At 44.6% G+C, this 17213-nt stretch overlaps 1 protein-coding gene across 6 annotated transcripts in view; it reads right to left on the reverse strand.

Annotated features, from left to right (window-relative positions):
- Nucleotides 1-13907, reverse strand: part of CCDC150 (coiled-coil domain containing 150) — a 67898-nt gene extending 53991 nt beyond the window's left edge. For 2 of the 6 annotated variants that reach the window (XM_053361725.1, XM_053361690.1), the window contains exons 1-4: nucleotides 13714-13906; nucleotides 10611-10781; nucleotides 1577-1797; nucleotides 284-462 (exon numbers count right to left, since the gene is read on the reverse strand). In XM_053361725.1, coding sequence (XP_053217700.1) covers nucleotides 284-462; nucleotides 1577-1797; nucleotides 10611-10777 — 567 coding nt within the window. In that variant the 5' untranslated portion in view covers nucleotides 10778-10781; nucleotides 13714-13906. Of the gene's footprint in view, nucleotides 1-283; nucleotides 463-1576; nucleotides 1798-10610; nucleotides 10782-13270; nucleotides 13288-13697 lie in introns of those variants that run through there. The other 4 variants (XM_053361734.1, XM_053361699.1, XM_053361709.1 and 1 more) reach the window with 4 other exon arrangements.
- Nucleotides 13908-17213: the final 3306 nt, after the last annotated feature.

Consider the following 17213-nt stretch of genomic DNA (forward strand, 5'->3'; position numbering starts at 1 on the left):
AGATTATACCAGCAAGAATAAGTCTTTCAGTAAAAAAAGAGAGATTTAAATCAAGTCTTACTGACTAGTGATTTAAATCGATTTGATTTAAATCAAATCTACCCTGGTTAACAGACTAGACCAGGCTTCCTCAACCTCAGCCCTCCAGATATTTTTGGCCTACAACTCCCATGATCCCTAGCTAGCAGGACCAGTGGTCAGGGATGATAGGAATTGTAGTCCCAAAACATCTGGAGGGCCGAAGTTGAGGACGCCAGGACTAGATCACCACAAACTTCAGTACCTTTGTGGCAGCTGCAATCTCCAGAGCGGCGCTCAGCTTTTGAACTTGACTTCTGGCTTTTTCCTCCTCTTCCCGGGACTCCCTCAGCTGCTGGCATAGCACTCTTCCCTCCATCTGAAGCACCTTCAGTTCTCCGATGTGCTCCTCCTGTATCACATTCAGGCGCTGCTCTAAATTGGCTGCAAGACAGCAAGGCAGAAACGGAGGTGCGTTGCACTGAGACCGGCTTCTTAGGCTTCCGAGAGCAGACACCATGTTGAAGGTTTCTTTGCCCGATTTGAAATGTGAAGTAGGCTTCAATGCCACACCCAAAAATGGTTCAGAGCAAAGGTGGGGGACTGGTGGCCTGCCGTTTGGAACCAGCCAGTGGGAGTGGCCGCCGAGACCACCTAACACCGGTCCTGAAAGACCTACATTGGCTGCCTGTACGTTTCCAAGCACAATTCAAAGTGTTGGTGATGAGCTTTAAAGCCCTAAACTGCCTCAGCCCAGTATACCTGAAGGAATCAGCCTTCTTTATGGTCCAGCTCTCACTTCCATACATCACTACTGAGAAACCATAGCTTTAACTATATGGATACTATATGGATTCATGGGTAGGCAAACTTAAGGCCCGGGGGCCAGATCCAGCCCAATAGCCTTCTCAGTCCAGTCCACGGACGGTCCGGGAATCAAAGTGTTTTTATGAGTAGAATGTGCCCTTTTATTTAAAATGCATCTCTGGGTTATTTGTGGGGCATAGGAATTCATTCATTTATTTTTTTCAGAATAAAGTCTGGCCCCCACAAGGTCTGAGGGACAGTGGACTGGCCCCCTGCTGAAACAGTTTGCTGACCCCTGCGTTAGATAAAGAAGACTGATTGCCAGAGAATTGATGCTTTTGAATTCTGGTGCTGGAGGAGACTCTTGAGAGTCCCATGGACTGCAAGAAGATCAAACCTCTCCATTCTGAAGGAAATCAGCCCTGTGTGCTCACTGGAAGGACAGATCCTGAAACTGAGGCTCCAATACTTTGGCCACCTCATGAGAAGAGAAGACTCCCTGGAAAAGACCCTGATGTTGGGAAAGATGGAGGGCACAAGGAGAAGGGGACGGCAGAGGACGAGATGGCTGGACAGTGTTCTCGAAGCTACCAGCATGAGTTTGACTAAACTGCGGGAGGCAGTGGAAGACAGGAGTGCCTGGCGTGCTCTGGTCCATGGGGTCACGAAGAGTCGGACACGACTAAACAACAACCCATGAATCTAACGCCATTGCATGCACCAGCCTTTGGTTCCCAGCCTCTGAAGTTACCTGCATGCTTTGGGTTCAGCTCTTTTTCCGTCTGCAGCCGGAACATACTCAGCTTCATGGTTTGCACAACGCTTTCGAGCCGGCACATCCGATTCACGAGAGTTTCGCAGGTCTGCCACAGTGTGTCCTTTGCTCCGCCAAATGCCGTTCTGGCACGGACGGGGCTGATGGTTTGGTGGCCTTCAGAGTTCTCCGTGGGTTTCGAAGGGAAGAGTTCCATGCTGGAAGAAACAAGACGCCCATTCGTTGCTGTGATTCCACATGTGCATACAATATCCTTGGTATTATGCACATATTATCTGCCTGCATGGCTGCAATCTGGAACACAGCTAAGAGGCAAAACCCATTTCTCGCTGCAAATTGCGAAAGGGCAGGGGTCCCTGAATTCACCTCCTTCCCTTTTTGCCATACAGGTGAACTGTGGGAAATCCCACAGTTACTCATCACCCCTAAAACATGGGTGTAGCCCCCATCGAGTAAAACAATAGAAATACTTAACTAACTGACCAATCAGGCCGGTTCTCCCACCCCCCAAACAAAAGTCCTGCCCTTCCCCAACAAAAATCCTGGCTACGCCCATGCCCTGAAAGAAGATAATCTACTTTCACCAACAGGGAATCCATGGAAGACGTACATACACAGAGAGTTCCCTCATTTGGATACAAAGCTCAACTTCGGTTTAGCATCACAGGCAAAAGTGTCACAGGCTCAACTGCTTCCTCGCCATCACCTCCCGCTTCCAGAACAGCCGCAAAGAGGAGATCAGAGGCTTTCTCCTCTGTTTTTAATTACAGCAGTTTATTATTATATCCAAACATGGTAAAACTGTGGTTTGTCTCAGCTATGGTTTCTTGTAACAAGCCAACTTCCAACTCTTGAAACAAGCCAACTCTTACAGATTATGGAAGGAGTCACCACCAATGGCCAGGGATGATGGGAGTTTTAGTCCAGCAACATCAGTAGGGCACCACCACTGCATTAGGGCAGTTTCCCAGCAGTTTTTGGACTACAATTGCCATCATCCCTGACCCGTGGTCCTACTAGCTAGAGATGATGGGAGTTGTAGTCCAAAAACAGCTGGAGACCCAAGTTTAGGAAACCCTGCATTAGCGTTTCTCAAACTTGGATCCCCAACTATTGTTGGACTACAACTCCCATCATCCCTAGATGGCAAGACCACTGGTGGGCACACTTGCCAGTGATCAATTAAGCAAGGGCATTTGATAAGCAGACCCTGTCTCCTACTTAGCCTCTTAATTCCTATGGAAGCAGTAAGGATGTATTTACTTTTTCACACATGATTTCTCCATCTTGGCTTTATTTCTGTTACATAAATCATGACATGGTATAATATGTCATGTGTTGTTGTTGATCTGAGGTTGCATTTACCCAGTTTTAAGGCCTGCTAAGGAACAAATGAAAGGGACGTGGGTGGTGCTGTGGGTTAAACCACAGAGCCTAGGACTTGCTAATCAGAAGGTCGGCGGTTTGAATCCCTGCAATGGGGTGGGGCTTCCGGAGGCGGCGCCAACGACTAATGGCGGATTCCCTCTAGCTTAGAGGGGAGAGCTCCGCGAAACTCGGGTCTACCGCTGCGGCGAAGCGGGGACCCCTTTGAAACTCACAGGCGGGAGAAGCCTGTGATCGTGGGTCTCGGCGGGCCCCTTCAGCGCCCCCCCAAACCATGAGGGAACCCCGTAAGGGGCTCCGGACCACAACGGGGTGAGCAGTGCAGTGCTGAGAGTCGATCGCTTTGTCCGTGGAGTGCAGCCGCACAGCTGTTGTCGGAGAGTGCTGACCTTTTTCCTGTGACAATTTGGCTATTAAACAACGACCCGTAAGTAGGTGAAGCTTTGAAGATTGGGACTAAAAGGGGGAAAAAAGATATTGATTTGGCACTGAAACGGCAAGGCGCAAACAGGAAGTCCGTCTTCCGTTCTTGTATAAAGATCAAAGCAGAGACTTTTCAAGCTGAGACCTTAAAAGCTGTGCCTTAAAGTTTTAAATCCGAACGTCAAAACGTGAGAATCCCCCCTCTTTACAGCAGGAGAAGGGGGGGAGAAGGAAAGAAACTTCTTTTGCCTGCAGAGGAAGGTACAAAAGAATAAAGACCACCTCTCAATCCTGGGAAAGGGTTGCCAGGATTGCTAGAATTGCCGCATTGAGAGTCGCACTATTTAAAAGACATTGTAACTTGTTTGACAGTAAGCTTTGCAATTGAACTTGCTTAAGGACATTCTCCGTGTTTCTTGCTGGAGGGGGGATTTTGGAAGTATCGGGAAAGAGTTTCCATTGTAATACCATTGACTGTGATTGATACGGTGTCCCCCTAGAGGAGCTTTAAAAACTGCTACAATTGGCAGAGGAATTTTCCACTTGTAGCCAGCCTGGGAGTTTCCACTACAATAACAACGTTGGTGGGTCTGACCTTGGTTCTCAGACAAAGGGAGATGGATGAAAAAGGAACAGAAAAAGTAACAAGATCCAAGGCCAGACTGCAGCAGACCAGTACTGTACATCAACAACGCAGAGCATCTGCTTCTGGCCCTCCTGTATCACAGGGAGAAGAGGTAGCTGTTTCGGAAGAGGGATTTACTGCAGTATTGGGGGAAATCTATGAAAAATTGGATAAATTAAGTAATCAGGTTGCAGATGCAACAACTAAAATTGACCAGAACACTATTACTATTAAAGAACTGGGGCAGAAGGTGAACTTCAACACAGAATCCATTCAAAAATTGCTGGAAGAATCTACGTCTAATCGAAAGACAGCTGAAGAAGCTAAGGAAAAAGTGGAGGTTCTAGAGGGAAAAATAACACCGATATCTAAACAACTTGGAGATCACCAGTCCCTTCTGTCTATGTTTGAACTGAGGGAGAAGCAGACCAACTTGAGGATCAGGTCAGTACCTGAAATTGAGAAAAGCAACCTAAGTGACTTTCTTACACAGGAATTTGCTGAATATTGGAACTTGGATGACAATCAAGACTTTAAGATAGTAAGTGCTTTTAGACTTGGAAAAGGAGGGAGAAAGAACTGGGCAAGAGACTGTTTGATCACCCTCCGATCAAAAGAGGAGAGAGACAAAATATTGAGTTTGCACTTCCAGAAATCCCTGGAAATAAATGATATAAGAGTGGAGATTTTCAAGGATATCCCGAAACATCTTCTGGACTTGAGGGCCTTTTACAGAGACTTGGTGGATTTGCTGAGAGGAAATAGAATTGTCTTCAGGTGGGAATTCCCGCAAGGCCTATCTTTTACCTTTAAAGGGAAAAAGTTCAAAATAAGATCAGTGGAAGATAAAGATAAATTCTTAAGAGATCACGGAGAAGACCTGCAAAAAGAAGCTGGAGAAGAGCCAAAAGCGTTAAAACCAGGCATACTAGACATACTACCACCACCTTTGGGATTGGACAAGGCATCAAAAGTGATACCACTGTCAGAAGAAGAAGAGCGTCTGGGAGCAGTTGGAGGAAAGTAGAATAAGTACATCATGTCTCTGCAATTACTAAGTTGGAATATTCATGGACTGAACTCCCCTCAGAAGAGGAAACAAGTCTTTCATTTATTGAAAAAGGAGCAATTGGACCTGATTTGCTTACAGGAAACACATGTGATTAGGCTACATCGGAAACTACTGATTAACAAGAGGCTGGGTCAAGAATTTATCTCATCGGACAAGGTTAAAAAAAGAGGGGTAGTCATTTATGCAAAAGAAAGCCTATCACCGAAATTCATTTTTAAAGATGACCATGGAAGATACGTGGCAATTGAAATTCAATTACAAGGAGAAAAATTTTTGATAATAGGAGTCTACGCACCAAATGAGGGGAAATCTGAATTTTTAAAGAAATTGCATGAGACATTGTTGGACTTTATGGACTATAATATTATTATGATGGGAGACATGAATGGAGTGGTATCTACAAACATGGATAAGTCACAGCGACAGGTTGTAACTAAAGATGGCAGACTACCAAAAACTTTCTCTGAACTGACTGACAATCTGGATTTGATTGACATTTGGAGAGTTAAGAACCCCTTAGGAAGAGAGGGAACATTCTTTTCTGAAGCCCAAATGACATGGACAAGAATTGACCAAATATGGATAACTAGAGGAACGGCACCAAAGGTTCGAAAAGTGGAAATTTGCCCTAAAATCTGCTCCGACCATAATGCAGTGAAAATGGACATGAAGCTAACATCAACCGGCTCCTTCAGATGGAGGATGAATGACACCTTGTTTAGAGACCAAGAGGTTATCAAGAAGGCCCAAAAAACTTTGAAAGACTATTTTGAGATAAATTTGAACACTAATACTGAAAAAAGAATAATCTGGGACGCAAGTAAAGCAGTCATGAGGGGGTTTCTGATTCAACAGAACGCAATAAAGAAGAGAACTCAAAATGAGAAAAAAGATAAAATTTTGGAAAAAATAAAAGAGGGTGAGAAGAAACTAAGAGCGAAACCAAAGTCACAAGAGATTCTGAGAGACATAAAGTTATATCAAGTGCAATATATGAAAATGATGAATCAGGAAATTGAATGGAAAATCAAACAAATGAGACAAAGGACATTTGAATCGGCTAATAAATGTGGGAAATTGTTAGCCTGGCAAATGAAAAAAAGACAAAAGCTCAATACCATTACTAATTTGGAAGTGGAAGGAAAGAACATTCAGAATCCAGGGGAAATTAGAAACTGTTTCCAGAGGTATTTTAAACAGCTATATACACAAGGGCCACAGAAAGAGTCTGACATAGACCAATTTATAGAAACAAATGGACTACAAAAAATCTCTCAAGAAGATAAGACAATGTTGAACCATAAAATCACAGAACAAGAGATAGAAGGTGCCATTCAGAACATGCAGTTGGGCAAATCTCCAGGGCCGGATGGTTTAACCTCAAAATATTACAAATCTTTGAAAGATTGGCTAATTCAAACACTAAAGGAGGTTTGTAATGAAATTTTGGAGGGGGGAAAAGCGCCAGAGTCGTGGAAAGAAGCTTACATCACCCTTATACCGAAAACTGAGTCTGAAAAGACACAACTTAAGAATTACCGCCCCATATCCCTACTTAATGTGGATTACAAAATATTTGCTGACATTTTGGCTAATAATAATAATAATAATAAATTTTATTTATATCCCGCCCTCCCCAGCCGAAGCCGGGCTCAGGGCGGCTAACAACAATAAAACAATACAAAAGTACAACACAAACAACACTCTAAAATCATTCATTATAAAATTAATTAAATTCAAGCCACTGGCCACCATTGGGCCAGAGCTCCGCGAAGATTGCCGAGGGAGGGAGTCAGGCTGTGCCCTGGCCAAAGGCCTGGCGGAACAGCTCTGTCTTGCAGGCCCTGCGGAAAGATGTCAAGTCCCGCAGGGCCCTAGTCTCTTGTGACAGAGTGTTCCACCAGATCGGAGCCACAGCCGAAAAAGCCCTGGCTCTAGTTGAGGCCAGCCTAACTTCTCTGTGGCCTGGGACCTTCAAGATGTTTTTATTTGAAGACCGTAAGTTTCTCTGTGGGGCATACCAGGAGAGGCGGTCCCGTAGGTACGAGGGTCCTAGGCCATATAGGGCTTTAAAGGTTAAAACCAGCACCTTAAACCTGATCCTGTACTCCACCGGGAGCCAGTGCAGTTGATATAGCACCGGATGAATGTGATCTCGCAGCGAAGACCCCATAAGGAGTCTCGCCGCAGCATTCTGCACCCGTTGGAGTTTCTGGGTCAGTCTTAAGGGCAGCCCCACGTAGAGCGAGTTACAATAATCCAGTCTGGAGGTGACCGTCGCATGGATCACAGTGGCTAGGTCAGGGCGAGAGAGGTAAGGAGGTAATAGACTAAAAAAAGTATTAATGGAAGAGATACATAAGGACCAAGCTGGCTTTCTCCCAGGTAGACACTTGTCGGATAACACGAGGACTATAATCAATATTTTGGAGAAATTGCAAGTGAATATTAACACTAAAGCAGTCTTAATTTTTATAGATGCAGAGAAAGCGTTCGATAATATTTCTTGGAAGTTTATGAAGAAAAATCTTCAGGGGATGGGGGTCGGTCAAGGGTTTGAAAATGGTATAAGTGCAATCTATTCAGAACAAAAGGCTAAGTTATTAGTTAATAATGTGATGACGGAAGAATTCAAGATAGAGAAAGGGACACGACAAGGCTGCCCAATTTCCCCATTGCTATTTATCTCGGTCCTGGAGGTTTTGCTAAACATGATTAGAAGGGACCGGCTGGTCAAAGGGGTACAGGTCGGAGTTAAACAATATAAATTGAAAGCTTTTGCAGATGACTTAGTTTTGACGTTACAGGAGCCGGAATCTAGTACAAAAAGAGTGTTAGAACTGATTCAAGAATTTGGTCATGTGGCAGGATTTAGGTTGAACAAATCTAAAACCAAAGTTTTGGAGAAAAACTTAACACCACTTGAGAAAGAGAGGTTTCAGAAAGAGACAGATTTGACAATAGTTAAGAAAGTAAAATACCTAGGGGTTAATATGACGACTAAAAATGTGAACTTATTTAAAGACAATTATGAGAAATGTTGGACAGAAGTGAAAAAAGACTTAGAAATATGGTCAAATCTGAAGCTTTCCTTGTTGGGTCGAATAGCAGCTATTAAGATGAATGTATTGCCAAGAATGTTGTTTTTGTTTCAATCATTATAAATTGTGGACAAAATGGACTGTTTCAAGAAGTGGCAGAAGGATATCTCTAGATTTGTCTGGCAGGGCAAGAAGCCCAGAATAAAATACTAACTGATGCAAAGGAAAGAGGTGGATTTGCCCTGCCAGACCTTAAACTTTATTATGAATCAGCAGCTTTTTGCTGGATGAAAGAGTGGCTACTTCTTGAGAACACAGACATTTTAGACTCAGAAGGTTTTAATAATGTTTTCGGGTGGCATGCATATTTGTGGTACGACAAGGTTAAAGCACATAAAGCATTCAAAAACCATATTGTCAGGAAAGCATTGTTTAATGTCTGGATAAGGTATAAAGACTTATTGGAAAACAAAACCCCAAGGTGGTTGTCACCAATGGAAGCAAAGGCTCTGAGAAGACCCAATATGGAGGCCAAATGGCCTAAATATTGGGAAATTTTGGAACAAGAGGGAGATAAGTTGAAATTGCAAAGCTTTGAGAAACTAAAAGACAAAGTGCGAGATTGGCTTCATTATTATCAAATAAGAGAGGCCTTTAATTTGGATAAAAAAATTGGATTCCAGGTGGAGAAATCAAAATTGGAAACAGAACTGTTAGAGCCCAAAACTAAGATACTTTCAAGAATGTATAACTTGCTGTTAAAATGGAACACGCAGGACGAGACGGTTAAATCTGCTATGATTAAATGGGCACAGGATATAGGACATAACATTATGTTTGCTGACTGGGAACAGTTGTGGACCACTGGTATGAAATTTACGGCATGTAATGCCTTAAGAGAAAATATTATGAAAATGATATATAGGTGGTACATGACACCAGTCAAGCTTGCAAAAATCTACCATTTGCCCGATAATAAGTGTTGGAAATGCAAGGAGACTGAAGGTACATTCTTTCACCTTTGGTGGACGTGCCCAAGGATTAAGGCTTTCTGGGAGATGATATATAATGAAATGAAAAAGGTACTTAGGTACACCTTTCTGAAGAAACCAGAGGCCTTTTTCCTGGGCATAGTCGGCCAATTGGTGCCAAAGAAGGATAGAACTTTCTTTATGTATGCGACAACAGCAGCAAGAATACTTATTGGAAAGTATTGGAAGACGCAAGAGCTACCCACTCTGGAAGAATGGCAGATGAAGTTGATGGATTTCATGGAACTGGCTGAAATGACTGGCAGAATCCGTGACCTGGGAGAAGAATCGGTGGAAGAAGATTGGAAGAAATTTAAGGACTATTTACAGAAATATTGTAAAATTATTGAATGTTAATTTGACGTTGGATTGAAAATAAGAGGTGTTAGCAACAAAGTTAAAAAGAATATGTTAAAAATAGATTGACAAAGGATGAAAATATTCAATTATAAATATGTCAAGATAAAGAGCTAAGATAAAGGAAATAGGCCAAGGATTTGCTGAATTGATTAGGTAAATGGGAATACAAAAAGGGGAGGCGGGTGGAAGTCAAGGAAACTAGTAAATGAAGTAAAAGGCATAAAAATGGATCTATTTTTTAATTTCTTTTCTTTTCTTTTAATTATGTGTTTTTACTTTTTCGATTATTGTATTTTTCTTTTCTGTATTTTTCTTTTTCTTTTTCTTTGTAAACTCTTGTCTATTTTTTGTAAAATCTCAATAAATTTTTTTTAATATATAAAAAAAGAATCCCTGCAATGGGGTGAGCTCCTGTTGCTCGGTCCCTGCTCCTGCCCACCTAGCAGTTCGAAAGCACGTCAAAAGTGCAAGTAGATAAATAGGTACTGCTCTGGCGGGAAGGTAAACGGTGTTTCTGTGCGCTGCTCTGGTTTGCCAGAAGCAGCTTAGTCATGCTGGCCACATGACCCAGAAGCTGTACGCCGGCTCCCTCGGCCAATAAAGCGAGATGAGCGCCGCAACCCCAGAGTCGGCCACGACTAGACCTAATGGTCGGGGGTCCCTTTACCTTTAAGTAACAAATGATTGTGATTATGTCCCGATATGTAAACCCACAGAATTCACTTTATTTTTCCCCATGACTGTAAATAAAAAGGTCTGATCTTTATGTCAATACCTCATTCACTTCAGTGCCCTTCATCTGCAACAAAACTCAACTACATCGACTCAAAACAATACGGTATTGTTTCAGAAGACTGATTAAAGTCAGAATACATCAACTTCTTAATAACTTGGGTGCTGGTAGCAAAGGCCAGTTAGACGTTCAGAGAGAGAGAGAGATGATCACACAAATAAAGGAAAATGCAGAATGAAGGTTGAAGTCCTGTATTTACATCCCTGGAAAATACCATGGAACTTACTTCCATGTAAACATTCATACATTTGTGCTTCAAAGCATTTATTTTGACTATACCTTTGTCCATCAATGCCCAGCGTATGCAGTTCCTTCAAAAGTGCATTTGTCTGCTCTTCAACTACTTTCATCCTCTGGTTCAGCACCACAAAGGTTTCAGGAGCTGTCGAATGGACACTCACTGGGAAGATTATTGGCCGTGCCATCACCGTCTCAGCATTCAACATTGAACTGCAAACAAAGTCAGAGATATCTCTTGATCATCCAATAGAAAGAGAGAGAAGCAGAACATCCAAAAAAAAAAAAAAAAAAAAAGAGAGAACTGAGTCAATGAGATTACTACTACTACTACTACTAATAAATTTTATTTATACCCCGCCCTCCCCAGCCAAGACTGGGCTCAGGGCAGCTAACAACTACAGTGGTGCCCCGCTAGACGAATGCCCCGCTAAACGAAAAACGCGCAAGACGAAAGGGCTTTCCAACATTTTTTCTGCTTCGCAAGACGTTTTTTTCTATGGGGCTTACTCGCAAAACGAATATTTTTCCGTGGTCTCCCTTTTTTTTTTTGCCTTTTCTGAAAGGCGCTAAGCTCCTTATCTCTAAATTGCCGCTTATCCGCTAATCCGCTAAGCGCTAAAAGCCGCTAAGCCGCTTATCAGCTGTTTTACCGCTTATCAGCTGATCGGCTGATAGCGGAGCTCCGCAAGACGAAAATCCCTGCAAGACGAAGGCTCCCGCAGAACGGATTATTTTCGTCTTGCGGGGCACCACTGTAATAATAAAAACAAGTTGATACAATTTTAAAAAACAAGATTAAAATTCAACATTAAAACATTAAGATGCAGCCTCTTCACAGGAGGAGAAAGGAAAAAGAGGGGAAGGGAATCAAACTGATTCTAAGCCAAAGGCCAGATGGAAGTTCCGCAGGGACTTACAGGCCCTGCGGAAAGAAATCAGATCCCGCAGGGCCCTGGTCTCATGAGGCAGAGCGTTCCACCAGGCCGGAGCCAGTGCTGAGAAGGCCCTGGCTCTGGTTGAGGCTAATCTAACTTCCTTAGGGCCCAGGACCTCTAGGGTGTTGCTATTTATGGACCTTAAGGGAGAGGCAGTCCCATAGGTACGAGGTACTACATCTCTAATAGGGCCCAGAGGATTATCTATGCCATGGCTTACCCTTAAGAATCCTGGGAATTTTGAATTTGGTGAAGATGCTAAAAATTCCCTATTTAAAATCCCAGTCTCCACTTTCACAAAATGCATGGTCTCTCCAAACACTAGAACTGATTGGCAGTAGATGGAGCATAATGACCCAAAGAAATGACTTCTTCCGATAACACGCAATTAATTTAAATCAGTGGCTGTGATTTGGAACACCTACTGTAGAAGCAGCGCACCTCCCATTTATTGGAGGAATGGGACAGGCTTAGTGGCAGACTCTTCGCCTGCTGACAGCTCCCCCTCCCCCTTTCAATCCCAGGCGTTTCCACTGAAAAGGACCAGTTAAGCAGGTGGCAATGTCTCTAAGTGAGTGAGAGAGAGACACTTCAAGTCAAAGCAGACAATACAGCTGAAACATCCTCGGTGTTCAAAGAAAGCTTCACATGTTCCTTACTAAACAGATCCCAGGGAGAAACATCACGGAAAGAATAATTGCCAAACACAGGAAGAATAAGGTTATAGATTGTGTGCCGCACTTGTAGTTTAATAAATCATTTAATGCGTCAATAAGAATGGAAGTTGTTAATATTGCAGTTGTTGCATAAGGGATTGTTATCTTGACTTTAGAGTAATTGAAATTAATAAGATTTTGGAATGCAGAAATGAAGAAAACAATCAAACCATCCATTCTAGCACGCGGGGGGGGGGGGGCACCTAAACTATATAATTTGGTATCCGAATGATTGGTATTAGTATCATAATTTGCCATTGTTATAATGAGGCTATGGGACGTGGGTGGCGTGGTGGGTTAAACCACCGCTCCTAGGACTTGCTGATCAGAAGGTCGGCGGTTTGAATCCCTGCAATGGGATGAGCTCCCGTTGCTCGGTCCCTGCTCCTGCCAACCTAGCAGTTTGAAAGCACAAAGTGCAAGTAGATAAATAGGTACCGCTCTGGCGGGAAGGTAAACGGCATTTCCGTGCGCTGCTCTGGTTCGCCAGAAGCGGCTTAGTCATGCTGGCCACATGACCCAGAAGCTGTACACCGGCTCCCTCGGCCTATAGAGTGAGATGAGAGCCGCAACCCCAGAGTCGGTCACGACTGGACCTAATGGTCAGGGGTCCCTTTGCCTTTATAATGAGGCTATTATTGGACTGTAACTGAAAACTAATAAGAATTATCATTTTCAATCCATCCCAGCGATATCATTCCCCCGTGTTCTTCTTCCAACAATTCCCTGCATCTGAGACTTCAACCCACCAACCCCTCTCCCTTCCTAGTGACCCTCTCTATTCTGTACAGTATATAATCATTTAGTTTTGAAAAAAATACTATTAATATAAACTTGAAAACATGGGTGTAGCCAGGATTTATGGGGGGTGGGGAGAACTGAGCTATCTGCAACAAGATCGGTCAGTTAGTTATTTTTATTTATTTACTTGATTGGGGAGGGGGTGCAGTGCCCCCCACCCACCCTTAGCTACGCCCATGCTTACAAAACCCATATTGCCAAGATGCAGAAACAACAAAACCGTCACTTAAGAAGAGAAAGTGCTCACCGTTGCCAAATCCCCAAGACTTGCTGCAGAAGGCCAATACAAATGATAACAAAACAGATATGCCCACCTATCCCTAATCCCCACCCCTTAATTAAATCACATTATTATTATTATTATTATTATTATTATTATTATTATTATTAGCAACCCCTAAGCAGCGCACCCAGTCTGCTGGTGCCTGGCTATTTTGCGCCCTAGGCGAGGCTAACATATTTGCACACATCCCAACCTGGAGGGGAGGGAGAATAAAAAAATTTGCTAACTTCCATTTCCAAAAAAACCAGAAACGATAGGATTCTTGGAAATATAAAAGCAAAAAAATCACCAGTTGGTGTTTTTTTTTAACATAGAGCAAAAGCTAATCTGTATAGAAACCGTGTCCCTCAACGGTCAATAAACGTCCCAGTTGGCCTAATTGATGGATTACTGATTAATGATCGGAGCGGCTCCGAGATGCGCAGCTGATCCTCCTTTTCCTCGCCTCGCCCTGCACACTCCGGATCCACTTCACTTTCTTCCTTCTTTGCAACTTACCGCTTTCCCTAGAGGCGGCGGGATGCGCCCCGGCTCTCCGTCTCCCCGGCTACCTCCGGAGCGCAGCGGCCTCGGACTCCTCCTCCTTTCCGCGCCGCTGCGCGCGGAATATGTTTCCATGGAGCTCCTCCCCGGCTTCAAACCGACATGCCTTGCCCGAAAGGGGCGGCCACTTTCACTGCATTATGGGACTTGTAGTCCCCCCCCCACACACCCCGCTTTCCCAACGTAGCAGGATGATCTTAAAGTGGAAATGATTGATCAAGTTCAATGCAAACCGAAACACCGCCTTGGTGCAGAGAAATGCACCGGGATGGGTCGTTTCTGGCTGTGCGCGTTTTTGTTTGTTTTTTGTCGCTGCAACTCTTGCTGGATTTCAGAAAGTGTTGTTTCCTATCTGTCTGTCTGTTTCTCTGCATGGAACTCAAGAGCTGAAGGTCGCCCACGGTAAATATGTGGTGGGCTCATGTTGTTGTTGCTTAGTCGTTTATTCATGTCCGACTCTTCGTGACCCCATGGACCAGAGCACGCCAGGCACTCCTGTCTTCCACTGCCTCCCGCAGTTTGGTCAAACTCATGCTGGTAGCTTCGAGAACACTGTCCCACCATCTCGTCCTCTGTCGTCCCCTTCTCCTTGTGCCCTCCATCTTTCCCAACATCAGGGTCTTTTCCAGGGAGTCTTCACTTCTCGTGAGGTGGCCAAAGCACTGCAGCCTCAGCTTCAGGATCTGTCCTTCCAGTGAGCACTCAGGGCTGATTTCCTTAAGAACGGAGAGGTTTGATCTTCTTGCAGTCCATGGGACTCTCAAGAGTCTCCTCCAGCACCACAATTCAAAAGCATCAATTCTTCGGCGATCAGCCTTCTTTACGGTCCAGCTCTCACTTCCATACATCACTACTGGGAAAACCATAGCTTGAACTATACGGACCTTTGTTGGCAAGGTGATGTCTCTGCTTTTTAAGATGCTGTCTAACTTGGTCCTCTGCCATGGAAGAGAGAGCACAGGACAAAGCTGGTCACAAGAAAACGAAACGAAACATGGGAGGCTGCTCCCGCTCACGACCCCTACCCTCTGGGAGAAGAGGCCTTATCTCACAACCCTTCGAATAGTGGAAGGCAACCTGTAGCCCTCCAGATGCTACTTGACTACAGCTCTTATCACAGACCATCCAAGTGTCCCTTTTTTCTAGGGACAGTCCCGGATTTACAGAAGCCGTCCCAGTTTCTGATCTGATCCCAGAATGTCCCGCTTTTCCTTAGGACGTCCCAAAATTGGAGAAATGTTGGAGGGGCATGGAGTTATGGGATCCCTAAGACAAGGAGATAAGAAAGTATACAACCTTTTGAAGAAATCTGAAGGCAGTCCTGTATAGGGAAGTTTTTTAAAAAAGTTTTATTATGCTTTTATATGTGTTGGAAGCTGCCCAGAGTGGCTGGGGGCAACCCAGTCAGATGGGTGGAGTATAAATAAAATTGTTGTTGTTATTATTATTAATATTAAATAGGAAGTCCCTATTTTAATAAGGACCCCCGGGTATAGGCAGTCCTTATTATGATAATGATAATAATAATAATGATGATGATAATAATAATAATTCATTGGAGAAATGTTGGAGGATATGCTATCATTCCTAGCCAGGGCTGGCCCAAGACATTTTGGCACCTGCTGGAAACCACAAAATGGTGCTCCCCTCCTCAAGAGATCAGGAACGAGAGGGGGTAGAAATATCTATCTTGGGATCTGCTGCCTCTGTGGATTCTGCCACCTTGCCGCATGTGTGGGCCAGCCCCGTTCCTAGCCATGCTGGCTGGAGGTCATCCCTGCACTGCTCACTTGCAGTCACGGCAACACTGTTGTGAGCAGGAGCTGTGCCTTCCGAAAAACCAACCCTCCGTTTCAGGAGAAAGAGACAGAAGAAGTCTTCTTATTGACATACATTCACCTCCCTTGCTGCTGGTCTCTCTTGAGGATATAACATGTTCCTGGTCAATCTGAGTACTGTGAACGTTAAGAGTTGAAAATTATAATTCAATGTGGATCTTCACTATGCTCTCTAGATGGCAGGAGAGAGCAATCGGAACTGGGAGGAAAAGCTACGAATTACAATAGACTGACTATATTTCTCCATGTACGGTAGCTTGACATTAATATGGGGGAGTGGAATTAAGGATATCTCTAAAGTGATATTTGGAAATTTGAAGCGTCGTTGCCATTGTACAAGTGCAGTCTGGCATAGTAGCAGAAGGCTGGTTCACACAGACAGAAATATAAATGGTTTGTACTGTGCTGGGTTTCCCCAGATGTATACTTAGCACTGTTTAGTGAGGGTTTGCCCAGCGCATAGTTAACTTATGGAAATGGGAGCTGCATGATATGGTGAGTGCAACTAGCTTCAATGGTTTTAAAAGGGGGGTAGGAAGGGGGGGGAACGCTTGCTGATCTACTGCAAATCACCTAGTAGGTTGAGATCTACCTTTTGTTTACCCCATATATGCATAGCTGTCAACTTACAGATTTGAAAATAAGGGACCAGCAGTCTCGAAAATAAGGGATCAGCAGCCAAAATAAGGGATTTTAGTCAACCAGCTGAAATGCGAAGTTAAAGGGGACCAGGTAATTTGGGAGAGCAGCGCGGGTTTTTAGCCCTTCGTTTCCAGAGGTTGCTGCTCAAGACACCAGCTGATGAAACACTGCAATTAAATAACTACAAGCCGCAACCACATTTCGCGCAAAACGAAGTCCAAGCTACGAAGATGCTGCTGCAGTTCTGTATCTTTTCTCTCGTGCTCCATCTGCAGTTCTCAGTTCCATCAGGCGGGGCGGAAGGAGGGGGGGGGGAATAGCGCCCAAAGTAAATCCGCAGATCAGACCATCTATGCTAGTCTACCACTACAAATCTATGGGAGAAGCGCTTGTGGTCCTTCTCCGCTTCCCCCCTCTAGGGTTAGCCCTTGGAACAGCTGCCCGCGCCTCCGCCTCCTCCTCCTCTCTCTGAACTGCTTTCTCTATGGTTGCCCTCGCTCTCCTCTCAAGGCTCCTCAGCAATTCATAGGCTGCGCCAGGCTGCCCATCTCATTCGGGTCCTTCGACAGCGCAGCCGCAGTATGGCCTAGCGGGAGCGGCTGCAACGGGCAGAGGGGAGGGCCCAGGCAGAGACGCTCAGTTCGGTGGCTGCGAGGAGGATGGTGGCGGAAGGGCCTGAGGCTCCTGCCAGTCCCGGCGGGGAGGGGCTCCCGGGGGCCAAGACTGGTGAGAGGGGGCGGGCCAGGCAGCCAAGCAACACAGTTGGAGCCTCCCTCCTCCCTGGCCGACATGGAGGGAGGGAGAGGAGCTGCTTCCTTTGAAACCCGGGGAATTTAAGGGACATCATCAATAAGGGACAGCAGTGGGACACAGCGCTGGGATAA

This window comes from Podarcis raffonei, chromosome 1, assembly GCF_027172205.1.
Source record: "Podarcis raffonei isolate rPodRaf1 chromosome 1, rPodRaf1.pri, whole genome shotgun sequence".
Taxonomy (NCBI): Eukaryota; Metazoa; Chordata; class Lepidosauria; order Squamata; family Lacertidae; genus Podarcis; species Podarcis raffonei.